Here is a 13,342-nt window from a genome sequence, read left to right as displayed (position 1 = left end):
TGGAGATATTCGATAGTGTCCCTATAGTATATATATATATATAATCAAACAGAATGGAATGCACAACCATTAGTATGCAGAAACCTGGGTGCTAGTCTGAGAAGTATGTAGACAAAATGCAGGGATTGACAGCACTCCAAGGAAATACATCAAGTCAATAATTCAAATGAAAGTGGAGATTTATTGGTGATCCAACGTTTCAGCTCCGCACAGAAGCCTTCGTCAGGGAAAGATATATATATATATATATTGTGGTGAGGTCACTATTACATTTCTCCAAGTTTCCTATCAGCCCATCCTGGGTGTTTTAGGTCTACGTGAGGCATCTCAGGTGGATAATTAAAAAGGCAGCTTGAATCACAATAGAGAGCTCCAGTCTGGGAGAAAGTCCCAGGAAAGTTGTCTGTGTGAGAAACTTTGAATCACTACAAGGTTGGGACTTTGTTTCTCCTTCATTTTCTCTGTTTTGGAGACAGGTGACAGGCCTACTCCTGGTTAATAAGGAAAACTGACCTGTGTTAAAAGCCAATGAAGTGGCAAGGATTTTATTTTGAACTGTTGATTTTGTTTATTTGTTTCAAGTGAAAATGAACTGCCTGAAAATACTACACTCTCAGGCAGGCCTGGACTGAGACTTAAAATAGGCCCTGGCATTTCAGGTACACAGAGGCCCAAACAGCCCCCACCAGCCCACTAAATACTGACTTTCTATGGCACCTTATAGCAGCCCCTCTGGCATTTGCCAGAACCCACAGATTGTCAGTGTCGTCCTGCTCTCGGGAGTTCAGACTGTGCCGTGGGCTGCTTTACCCCCAGAAACTGGTTCCAGCTACATTACCCCCTGATATATATATATATATATAATATGTCTGAGATAACACACACACAGTCATTGATAATCATTGTGTATTAAGAAGTCTGGTGGAATTCTTTAAAAATCAGCATACATGGAGACGATTAGTAACAGTCAATCAGAGAAGGGAGTTTATTGATGAGGTGCACCAAGCTCAGAATACATTGCAATACATTGTGCCTGATGCCACACAGAACCCATGAATTGATAGTGGAGAAAAAATACAATTCTGCAGTAAATCACATGTAGAATTCATGTCTATTAAAATTGGCATCATGTAGGTTTATGGTGCACATTCCATTCATTCTATTTGTCCATTATTCAATTTGTAATAAAATAATTTGTGAGCGGGTGCAGGGCATTTAAGGAATGGGGCTAATCAGCAGGTGTGGAGCTTATAGTATATTTCTTTCTATCTATAACTAGCTACACTTATTGGTAGTGAATTTGGTCTCTGCCCTCAATGGTAAGGTAAGTAAACAGTACTGTTTATTTCAGCCAGATCAATCCCTGAGGTCTAACTTTATTTTTTTACTTAGAATTGAAAAAACAAATAATGCACCACCTGGTTTTACCTTAAAATAAGAATATAATACAGATAATTGCTTTGAGAAGGATAAATAGAGGCTCAATCGGTAGTGATAACATTATTGGAGCCGAGTATAACTTTGGAGACGCACCATCTCGGCAGCACGGCAGCGTTTGACTGAAGGAAACATGTTAATACTGGTCTTGTTATTTCAGATACTTCCAGTGGCATCACAAACGGATCTCCCCCACAGACCTGCATGCTCCATAACAGCTCACAACTATAAAACAAATATTAAATCTGGGGACCTGATTATAGGAGCTTTTCTGCAATTAAATGAGATCTTTCTTACGCATAATTTTCAATTTTCTGCAAAACCGTCAGAAGTTCTCTGTACTCTGTAAGTATTTTATTCCTAGTTCAGTAAATAAATGTTATATAAGTAATTGTACAGATGAAGCCAAAGCCCCCAAAGTGATCTATTCAGGCTGGAGTCATAGATTTGGTAGGATAATAGTGGGTAGAGACTATTTTGTGGGCATGGGTGTGGGCTGGTGGGTTTGCAGGTCGCAGTAAATTTTATTCCTTTTTTTCTGTTATCCAGAATTTCTAATGATGTCACTAGCTCAGAGATATCAAAGAAGAGTAACCTAAACCTTTCCCAAAATGTTTGAATTTCCTCTTATTAATTGTTGTTTGCAATAGTATAAATATTTTTTCAGCTGCATGTTCAAATATTCCAATATCATTAATTCAAGATATTTACTGTATCTCAATCAATTAAGATTCAATTCGACGAGAAAAAACATTTCTTTTAATTCAGTTCCCGTTTTTTCCCCATAGACTTCAATAGAGTTTTCATGTGATAAACAGTGGGATACATTTTTCTGAAATGAATATCATTTCAAATCAAATCCTTGACTTTTCGTGTGATAAACCCTTGTCTCACTGAATCTGGCCCATTATTCTAAACAGAATATAAAAGAAAGTCAGTCTTTGGAGGAAATGTAATACAATTTGCAAAGTGAATACAAATTCAGAAAAATAGGCACAAAAATCTGCATTACGCAATGTAATATTTTTAGTTAGTCTTTTATTGCACTGTGAGTTTTAATTGCAGCCTTTTAAGATGTGCTTGATGGGGGCATGATCTTTTGGTGCAAGTGACATTTTCAGTAAGAAGTTGTATTACATACACTGTATACATTGTATCCTATTGCTACAGGAGAACCCTTTGCTACTCCCATCTTACACATGTAATAATTCCAGCAGGGTTCCTTCTTCAGGCTGTGTTACTTGGCACAACAAACTTGCACCTAAAAAATCACATGCCATTTTGTGCAGCTGTGACAATTTCTAAAAAAAAAAAACATTTTTTTGCAATTGTGGCCCTAATTACTCTTCTAAAATTCATTATATATATAGTAAGCTACTACTACTTACTTTTATTATTGTCAATGCCATAGGCCCTCGTATGCATCTCAGTTTTAATTGCACCCTTTTCATGTGCTACAGTTTTGGTCTCCATCACTCAAACAGGACATTATTGTATTAGAGAGGGGACAGAGAAGGGCAACTAAGCTGGTAAAGGGAAATCTTAGCTATGAGGAAAGACTGGCCAAATTGGGGATGTTCACGCTGGAGAAGAGGCGCTTAGGGGTGATATGATAACTATGTATAAATATATAAGGGGATCATATAATAATCTCTCTAATGATTTATTTACCAGTAGGTCTTTCCAGCTGTTGCACAGTCCCATTCCGCTTCAAATGGGTTTTTCGCCTTCCTCTGGATCAACTGGCAGTTAGGCAGGTTATATATAGACTTAAGGTTGAACTTGATGGACGTGAGTCCCCCATTTATGTTCTTTCTTATAGCTTTGTTTTTCATTATAATCCACAGGGCAACTTTCCGTTATTATCGTCATTATTTGGCCTTCCTACTCGCAATTGAGGAGATTAATACAAATTCTCAGATTCTACCTAATATTACTCTGGGTTATCAGATCCATGACTCCTGTGGAATGGAACTTAAGGCTCTCTCTGGTGCCCTGGATGTAATGACAGGATTGAAACACAAAATTCCAAATTTCAGCTGTTGGAGGAATAGTACGCTGGTGGGATTTCTGGGAGACTTGTCTACTAGCACATCATTCATCATTGCCCAACTTTTAGGAATTTTTAGATACCCGCAGGCAAGTATCCAGTTTTATTACACAAACAATTCTGTTTATGTTAATTTGTACTAATAAATGATTTAAATGTATTAAAACTAGAACTCAACAAACAGGTTTTGCCATGTTACACCATGTGATTGTTAGCCAAAGCCACCACAGATCTTTACTTCTGAAGATGCCCCAGTAGCTCCCCATCTTCTTTTCTGTGGATTCACTGCACATGCTCTGGGCTGCTGTCACTTACCTGAGCTTAGGGCCTAACTCACAATATAATGTATATACAATATAAATGGCACAATACAGAGCTGATTAATAATTAATGAATTATTTAATTATTTACCTTGTAACATCAGTTTTTATAAAAGCTGTAACCTCACAATGTTTTGATGATTGTGACCCCTGAGCTTAGCTTCTCAGCAACACTGAGCATGTGCAGTGTCACAGGCACACAAACGATGCCCAACAACACCCAAGATGGGGATCTGCTGGGGGCAAAATTGAAGGCCTGGATCATTACTACTATAGGGCTGCTGAACCTCTGGGCTGGTTCAGTAAATACAGTATATACAATACAGCATTTTATGTAACTTATAGTTTTTTTCATTTTTAAGAGAGAATAAAAAAACACGTTGTAATTGTGGCCCTAATTACTCTGCCCAAATCCATTATATATATATATATATAATAAGCTACTTTTTACTTTTATTATTGTCCATGCCATAGGCCCGTATACTGTATGCATCTCAGTGCAGGATTTTTTTTATTTCCCATAACTTTTTGGATTATAGATTCAATTTGGGTTATATATTGCTCGTTACTTTGCTTAGGTACCCCTTATTCTGTTGATTGTGATTTATATCTGTTCAGCTGTATTATTTACTTCATTATTAATGTTAATGCTTTCAGATAAAAAAAATATATATATATATATGTACATAAAGAATTTATTTTTAAAATGAAATAGTTAGTATTAGGCAGGTTTGGGAAGCAGGTGGCATTGAGAGCCTGTATAAGACAGTTGCTTACTGTGACCCTTCCTCTTAAGACCTGTAACATCAAAAAAGCAGCAGACCAAAGTTCCCAGACATTTAGGGGAGGTTGATGCTTTGAGGGCAAGCTATCAGATTGTAGGGGCAAGTGAGTTTGCTCCAGGAGTGAAAGTTAGAGAGGGCTAGTGTCAGAGCTTGTACTCTCCCTGGTGGTCTAGTGGTGCGGCAGCGTGCATTCTTCGCATTTATAGGCGCATGCGCGCTGGCGTGTTGACGCCAGCGCACAATGGTGCGAAATTCAAAAGTATTTAAAGTGGCAAATTTTATTTTCTCACTGCCCATATTATCATTTCTATTGAGTTTCTTGTGCTTTTGTGCTTTAAATTTGCCTGATATCTGATACCCGTTGTGACCCCTGCCTGTTTTGACGATCCTAACTTCTGTATCCTGACCCCTGCCTTGTAACTGACTCTTCTGTATCTGTATTCCTTCTGATTGATCTCCTGGTTTGAACCTTGCCTGTCTGACTTCGCTTGTACTCTGCCTGCCCCGACCCAGCCTGATTTGACTACACCTTCTGTTTACTCCTTGTACTGTGACCTTCTGCCCTAAAGACTTTGTTTTACCATCGTGCCCCTTTGCTCATCCAGAACCCTTAGCTTGGCACCTCTCTTAATAAGACCTGGCGGCATCTGATTAGCCGAGGGCTCCTCCCGAGGTGAAAGGCGGCTGTTTGAGGCAGAAGCAAGAGTCGAGAACAGGGTGCTTAGCATTGGTTCTGGATTTAGGGTGTCGACCGTGACAGTGATATCTTGGAGTCTCACAGAAAACTCATCTCTTAACTTATCTGTCCCTCCTAACATTCATTTGCCATTATTTCATTCCTCAGCTTTAGTTTTATATCTTATATAAAATGATTCAGAGAATATGTGTAATAGGTAAGGTTGCATCATTTCTTGCTCAAATCATCTTCTGTATCTTCCTTCAGAATAAGACCTACATAGGCCATAAATGTCTTTATTTCCCTTTACAGATCAGTTATGGCACCATGCATCCGGTTTTTAATAACAGAGTCCAGTTTCCATCATTCTACAGAACTAGTCCCAATGAGGAGGCAGAAATTGATGGGATTGTGCAGATACTGAAGCACTTTGGCTGGAAATGGGTCGGACTCATTATATCAGATGATGACACTGGATACAGAGGCCGGGAAAAGTTTACTTATGCACTTACCAGCTACAATGCATGCATAGCCTTCTCCTCTGTACTTAAATATAATTTTTATATCTATTTTAATCATGAGAATAACATTTTTCAAGAGATCGAGAGGACCACTGCCAATGTGATTGTCCTATTTATTAGTATAAAATACACTTACAGCTTTGCACACTTATTTTCAATGTACAATATCCCACAAAAAACATGGATCACCTCTTCTTTTTTCCCCAATGTTATGGTGTACAGACAAGAAGAGCTTGAAATTGCTTTAAATGGGTCTTTGTCTCTGTTAGTCCAAGAAGGGGAGATCATAGGCTTTAAACAGTTCTTCTATGGATTTTCTCCAAATAAATACACCAAAGACGAATTAACCACTGATACCTGGGAAAAATTATTTCACTGCTATTTTCCGAGGGTTGTAACATATATTCCAGGGAGAACCTACAAAACCTGTACGGGAAATGAGACTCTCAGTGATGCAGATTTATCAATATATGGGGATCACAATTACAGAGTGACTTATAGAGTTTACACTGCAGTCTATGCCCTGGCACACGCCCTGCACAATCTCTACTCTGCTCAGCCACCAGCCAATCACTGGGACAAATTAGTAAATCTGAAAAATAATGTAAATCCATGGCAGGTAAGTTCTGTGGTCACTTTAATTTCATATTTATTGTAATGATGATAAGTGGTCTTGGTCGTCTACAAAACTTTTAAGAAAGAATGGGCCAGAGTCAATTCAGTGAGAATAAGGTTTATCATGTGAAAAGTCATGGATGAGATTCTATTTGAGATGCAATTAAATTAAGAAAAACTTATCTCACAGGGTTATCACGTGAAAACTCTATTGAAGTCTATGGGAAAAAACTGGAACTGAATTTGGAGAAAAGTTTTCTTTTGAATCTCATTCATTAGTTTTCACATAATAAACCATGAGAAGAACTTTTTCTTACTGAATTAAATCTGGCCCAATGAATGAAACTGGTGGCATGGGTTTGAGGCTCAGCCAAATTTGATTATATCTTTCCAATATTTCTATTTTTCACTATATTATTTGTCATGCGGTGCCACTAGTAAAAAGATCTCTCACTTGCAAAAAGAGATATTAAGCTAAAACATCACTTTCACAACCTTACTTACAGGTTTCTGAACATCAAAAATGGTGGCAATATCCATCAATATTGCACTTTACTTAAGTTTCTTGATAAGGTTAACAATTAGTAATAATGGTGCCATTAGCTTTAGGCAAATAGGAATTATAATTAAATTGTTACACTTAGGAACTGCTTTAGTTTCCCTTTAGTGATTTTCTTTGCCCACTGGGGAGACATAGTCCCCCTTCTAATTATTGTGAAGGCAAGCTACTAAGCTAGAATAACTACACTCACATTTCCCGGACATCCATTTTAAATCTGTAGAAATAAGTCAAACCAACTGGACTTGAAGACATTTCACCAGTCACCCAACTGGCTTTCTAAATTCAGAATTACTTGTAAAAATCCACAAGGATTTCATGAAGTTACAGTAGGTGTTGATTGTATTAGCATGATTGGAGTGAGAGGCGTCAAAACAGCTTTTCATGTGGCAGACAATAGGGGGGCAAATTTATCAAAGGTTGAGGTGAATTTTCAAATTCAAAGAATTAAAATTTTGAGCTATTTTTTTCTGTGCTTCAACTAGGGAATAGTCCAAATTTGTTTTGAATTTAAAAAAACTCAAAAATTTGAATATCGAAATTAATCATGTACTGTCTCTTTAGAAATTTGACTTTGACCATTTGCCATCTAAAACCTGCTGAATTGCTTTTTTTTAGCCTATGGGGGACCTAATAGAACCTATTTGAAGGCAATTGTTGGACTTTGAAAAATCTAATTTTTTTGGGAAAATTTTTGATTCGAATTCGATCTAATGCGCTATTTCTTCGACTCGTATGAATCTAATTCGGCCAAATACGCACCTATTCGATCAAAAACTGACCTATTCGGAAAAAAAAACTTTGACTTAATTTCGGTTGGTCTTTTTGAATTCAAAGTTTTTCAAATTCGAAATTCGACCCTTGATAAATATGCCCCTAGATGACACACTCCTCCACCTCTATTCAAATTTGGGTTTTTTTTTGTCCAATTGATTTGACTTATTTCTACAGATATACAGTACCATGACCTGGATGAATGAGAATTTTCACAAACAAATCCATTTTAAAGTTCTGTGATCAGTTATGCTAAATATTTTACAGATAAATGCAGCTGTTAAAAATGAATTTGGGAGCCCAGCAGCCAAATTTGACATTTTGAAGTTTCTTTTCCTACCAAACAACAACATCCAGAAAAGGAAGATTGGAAATGTCAATGTATTGAGCAGCAAGGAGATTTATGTGCATGTAGACAGCAGTGTTAATTTGGGGCTTCCGCATTTCGATGGGGTAAGAATGAAAGCAAGAACATAACAAGAGAAAATAACTTTGCATATATTTATCTAAACTCTTCTTTTATTTCCTTTCCTTAAGGTTAATATCATTTCTGGCCCTTTTTTTGTGTTATTTCTTCATTCTGTTCTACTTATTCATCAGTTCTTATTTATATTGGTATAATCAACTCACTCACTTAAAGGGAAACTATCTCAACAATGAAAATTTTATATAAGCTTCATCATACTGAAATAAGACATTTTAAAAAATATAATCAATTAAAAACTCTGACTCATGTCTCAAATAGTTTAATTTCTCTTCATTATCCCCCTCTCAACATTTGTCGTTCTTCATTCTCTCTTCATGCAGGAGTTGGGAGTCTGCTCAATCTATTAAAGCTCACTCTATTAAAATCACCCAAAAGCACGTATCTTTGCATGAAGGATTTGTGCCAAAGTCAGTTATGTTAAATTTGTTTTGTACTGGAATCAGTATAAGAGATATTGAGATATTGGTTGTAAATGTCAAAAAATTAAATGATGAAAATATGACACCCAACTGCTGCATGAAAACAGAATAAAGAGAAACAGATGCTGAGAGAGGAATAGTAAAGATAAACTTGAGTATTTCAGAAATGATACCACATTTTAATTGAATTTTAAATTAATTGTATTTATAAATACAATAAATAGTTTCATATTTATTATGATAAAGCTTGTATTGACCTTTTATTTTCCGTTGTAATAGTTCCCTTTAATGTGGCCATACAAGGCTAGATCCACTCATATAGCTAGGTCACCACGTGAGTGGATTTGGGCCAAATGGAAGGAAATATGCAATATGCAGAAAATATATTGAAATTGGTCACTTTTTAAACTTTGCACACTGCTTTGCTCTGGTCTTGAACTGCAACAGGTCTCTAGCAGTAAGGACAGAGCTGGCCAGGACCTCCTGATACTGTGGTCTCTATCTGGCACTGGATTTCTTTATCCATCATGAGATGAGGAGTGCAGCCAGACCAGGGGAACAATTGTTTCCTTGATGAACAATAAGGGGCAAGCTTTTGCTCTTTCCATGGTCTTCTTCCCATAGACTTTACTACGAATATATGAAAGCCATAGTTTTCTTGCTTAGACAATAGAGAACATGTAATTAAAATCCCAAGATATGTTTAAAATCATATTTTTATGAATGTTTAGTACTGCTCGTAATGAAAAAAAAATTGGTGAGTATTACATTACATTGTTCTTTATAGCTAAGCAAACCTTAGTGTTAACACCTGCTCTGGACAAATATCTTGTCGCAAAAAACGACATTGTGATTGCGACATTTTATTACATACTAAAACTCAACTTTTTTCAAATTTTTTAATTGAAACAAATTCATCCTAACTCCCATCCATGAATTGAATTCATTTATCAAAAAAGCAGCTCGAAAAAGTTAGTGCGAAAAAAACCATTGTGACAAAATTGAGCGTTAATTCGAATCATGTGACATTTTCGAGTTGACCCTCTGAAAACTCAACTTTTACTGAATTGTTGCAGAAAAAACTCATATTTATCAGATTATCGCATGAAAACCAGCAGAGATCATGATGTCATCTTCAGAGACATCTGCCATTGGCTTCTACATGTCCTCGACAGGTTTAAGATTTTTAGCAGTTTTGGAATATAATAAATCTCTAAAAACTAGATTAATCTGAACTTTGATCTTAGGCCATATATCCTCTCACAGAGATACTGTTTTGTGGATTGACTCTGCATAATTTGCTAATTCATGAAAAGAGTGAATTATTCTTAATTCTCAGCAACTGATTCAAAAAGGACACTGTTATTTGTAGTTGTAGTTGTTTTGTTACAATAAAAGTATATTTCCCCCACCATTGGGATGTAATACAGATATATACTTATAATACTTTATTACCTTAAAATATTATAGCTTTTCTAGAAAAATTTGCTTGACTTACTATTAATAGAGGTATTTAGTCAAACAATAAGGTTTGTTATAACAATGTTTTGAAATATAAGTTTATTACTAGAATACTGTATAAACATATTGTTTGTGACCAATTCTATACAAATTTTAATAATTAATGTGATTATTAATGTCATTATGTGTTAATGTAAAAACTCTTACTTAAAGTATATATTAGGCTTTTACCAAAAGCTGTAATTTAACTTGAAAAAACCCCAATAAAAACTTATTGAAATTAAAAACTAGATTAACTTTCCTCTAAAATTCAAGTTTTCTCCTTTAAAAACTCGACCAGAAACATTTGAGGTTTAGTAAGTAGGCCCCTTAATGTTTGCATGTTTGCTAAGGTGTGCTGGTTAATCAATGGAATATAAAGTTTGTTTTAACTCTTAAAATACAGATTCCTCAGTCACTTTGCAATGACCCCTGTGCCCCAGGATCCAGGAAATCCAAAAGAGAAGGAGCACCATCTTGTTGTTATGACTGTGTCAAGTGTGTGGATGGGGAAATGTCTAATAGAACAGGTAAGTGTCAGTCTCCATCAGCAGCTTGTGGCCATCTTTATGTACTTTAGATTCTCTTCCTAAGAGCACATGATTGAATATGTCTCTGTAAAAGGTTACCAATAAAATTCAAGGCACAAAAAGTTGTAGAAGGATATATTGGCTCCATTTACAGTTGCTGGATCATTACAATATCAGGTGCAATAGTTATATTGGTCATAAACGAGGTCTTGTATGATCTCTACTGCTTAAGTTTCTCAATATCTTCTCTGGTAATTACCACCTATTCTATTGACTTGGCACTGGCCTTTCTTGTTCTCCTTATACTTATCTAAGCATGTTAGTGTTTCCTTCCCTCTCATCTAGTACCACCAGTGCCACAGGGCTTGATCTTGGACTATCACATTTTTAACTTCACATTATTATCTCAACGGTTATAAAACAATAATTAATCTCCCATCCTTTGAATATCTCACCCTTTTGTCAACTGAAGGGGCAATGTCACAAATATCAATAGAATGGAGGCACTGGAGGAGGATAGAGTGCATCTACAGTGCATAATTCATATTCATATTGCAAGTATTTGCTTTGTTTTCACATCAGATGCTCCAGAGTGTTTAAAATGCCCAGAAGATATGAAATCTAACTTACAGAGAATTGACTGTATTCCTAAAGAAATAAATTACCTTTCCTACATGGACAGCATGGGGTCCAGTTTAACTTCCATAACCTTGATGCTCTTCTGTTCAACTGCTGCAGTTTTGGGAATTTTCTTGAAATATTGGGACACTCCGATTGTAAGAGCTAATAACCAAAATCTCAGCTGTATCCTCCTCATCTCTCTCATGTTGTGTTTCCTCTGCACTTTATTATTCATTGGGCGTCCAACTCAGATATGTTGTCTTCTCCGACAAGTAACTTTTGGGTTTGTATTTACTATTTCTGTTTCTTCTGTGTTGGCTAAAACTCTAACAGTTATTATTGCCTTCAATGCCACAAAGCCTGGGAGCAAGCTGAAGAAGTATGTAGGAACCCAACTGTCCATCATATTAGTCATTTTATGTTCTTTGGGTGAGATGGGCATTTCTTTGGGATGGATGGCCTCAAATCCTCCATTTGTGGAGGCTGATATGATTTCTGAAAAGGATTTTATTAATTTAATGTGCAATGAAGGATCAGTCATTTTCTTCTTCAATATAATTGCATATATGGGAACCTTGGCTCTACTAAGTTTCATTGCTGCATTTCTAGCCAAGGATTTCCCTGACCAATTCAATGAGGCTAAAAACATCACTTTCAGTATGTTGGTGTTCTGTAGTGTGTGGGTGACGTTTGTCCCTGCATACCTGAGCAGTAAGGGGAGTAGAATGGTGGCTGCTGAGATATTTGCTATTTTAGCCTCAAGTTCAGGATTATTGGGCTGTATATTTGGTCCTAAGTGTTACATTATCTATCTTAAACCCGAGCTTAATAAAAGAGAGACCAGGGTACACATAATTTAAATTACTGACAATATCATTGCATCAATTGCTTAAAGCATTGCTTTAATTTTCTCAAACCAGTCACAATTGGTGTACTTTAAAAATATGCAATAAATGGCTTAAGTATCAAAACTTTAACTTAAGTTGTTTAATTTAATGGTAACATAGTAACTTAGCTTGAAAAAAAACACCATTGAGTTTTACCTTTTATGCCTATGTAGCGCTATAGTAAATTGAGTGCACCTTACTCTACTATAAGCTCCGCTCCCAATAAATGTGCTCCGGCTAAGACCTTAAAATCTTAGGAAGTGAGCCCTCGCAGCGATGTAGAAGCAGGGTGTAGTGCAACTGTAACTGTATTCAGGGTGCACATAATTGGGCACCAGTGGTTCTTATAACTTAACCATAGAACTTATTTATTGGACATATACAATCCTCAGTGGAGTGTACATAAAAGAGAACATGCAGGATCATACATCAACATTGGATAGGCAATACTCACAGCACCTTTGGTCAATATAAATTCCCTCATGAACTAGGACAATGTATGCAGCCTTGAGGAGGTACACCCAGCTTTCAGCCTTTTCCCTAAGTGGAACCTGAGGAGAAAATAGCATTCCTAGGTCTGTACACTTAGTCCCTACTTCTGGGCAATTAGTACCCGGGATCTTAATCCCACTCACAATCCTCGGAGGAGCCTCAAGCTGCTCAGCTATATATCCTGTCTATCTGTCACTCCTAGAGTGACCTATAAAGGTGAGTAGTAGCCTATCCTTGCTAGACCTGACCTGTCTAGGTTCCACAAGATACGATTATTGATGTATGGCAGCGCACTCCAGACCACATTCAATAGTCACCAACACCGCAGTTGCTTGTTAAAAAGATAAATTTTATTTGAACATTAGGCTCAGGTCTCTGAGGAAGTGTGTGAACACGAAACGCGTCAGACCTCAGACGCTTTTTAGCCTAATGTTCAAATAAAATTTATCTTTTTAACAAGCAACTGCGGTGTTGGTGACTATTGAATGTGGTCTGGAGTGCGCTGCCATACATCAATAATCGTAACTTGGCGTTTATTTCTTGGCGACGGACTTGGGGCGGCTGCACCCAGGTCACAGCAGAAATCCGGTAAGCTAAATACTAAATTGAAGATTGGGGCTATCGCAGTTGGGGACGATTTTTCTCTTTCTCCCCCCTTCCTTAAGCGAG

The 13,342-nt window shown here is 36.7% G+C and overlaps 1 protein-coding gene across 1 annotated transcript; it reads left to right on the top strand.

Moving 5' to 3' along the window:
* The first annotated feature begins 1,316 nt into the window (after nt 1–1,316).
* Nucleotides 1,317–12,246, top strand: LOC108716275 (vomeronasal type-2 receptor 26). Its single transcript, XM_041563829.1, has 6 exons — nt 1,317–1,324; nt 3,285–3,438; nt 5,581–6,408; nt 8,005–8,190; nt 10,550–10,673; nt 11,256–12,246. Exons 1-6 carry the CDS (start codon nt 1,317–1,319, stop codon nt 12,152–12,154), a joined length of 2,199 nt encoding a protein of 732 aa, XP_041419763.1. The 3' UTR covers nt 12,155–12,246.
* The last annotated feature ends 1,096 nt before the right edge of the window (nt 12,247–13,342 follow it).

Source organism: Xenopus laevis, chromosome 5L (genome assembly GCF_017654675.1).
Source record: "Xenopus laevis strain J_2021 chromosome 5L, Xenopus_laevis_v10.1, whole genome shotgun sequence".
In the NCBI taxonomy this organism is placed as follows: domain Eukaryota; kingdom Metazoa; phylum Chordata; class Amphibia; order Anura; family Pipidae; genus Xenopus; species Xenopus laevis.
This window is presented reverse-complemented; position numbering and strand designations above follow the sequence as displayed.

Coding starts and splice junctions, on each gene's coding strand:
- LOC108716275 (XM_041563829.1), top strand. Junction 3,439..5,580: donor CTCTCTCTGGTGCCCTGGAT/GTAATGACAGGA, acceptor TTCCCTTTACAG/ATCAGTTATGGCACCATGCA. Junction 6,409..8,004: donor ATAATGTAAATCCATGGCAG/GTAAGTTCTGTG, acceptor AATATTTTACAG/ATAAATGCAGCTGTTAAAAA.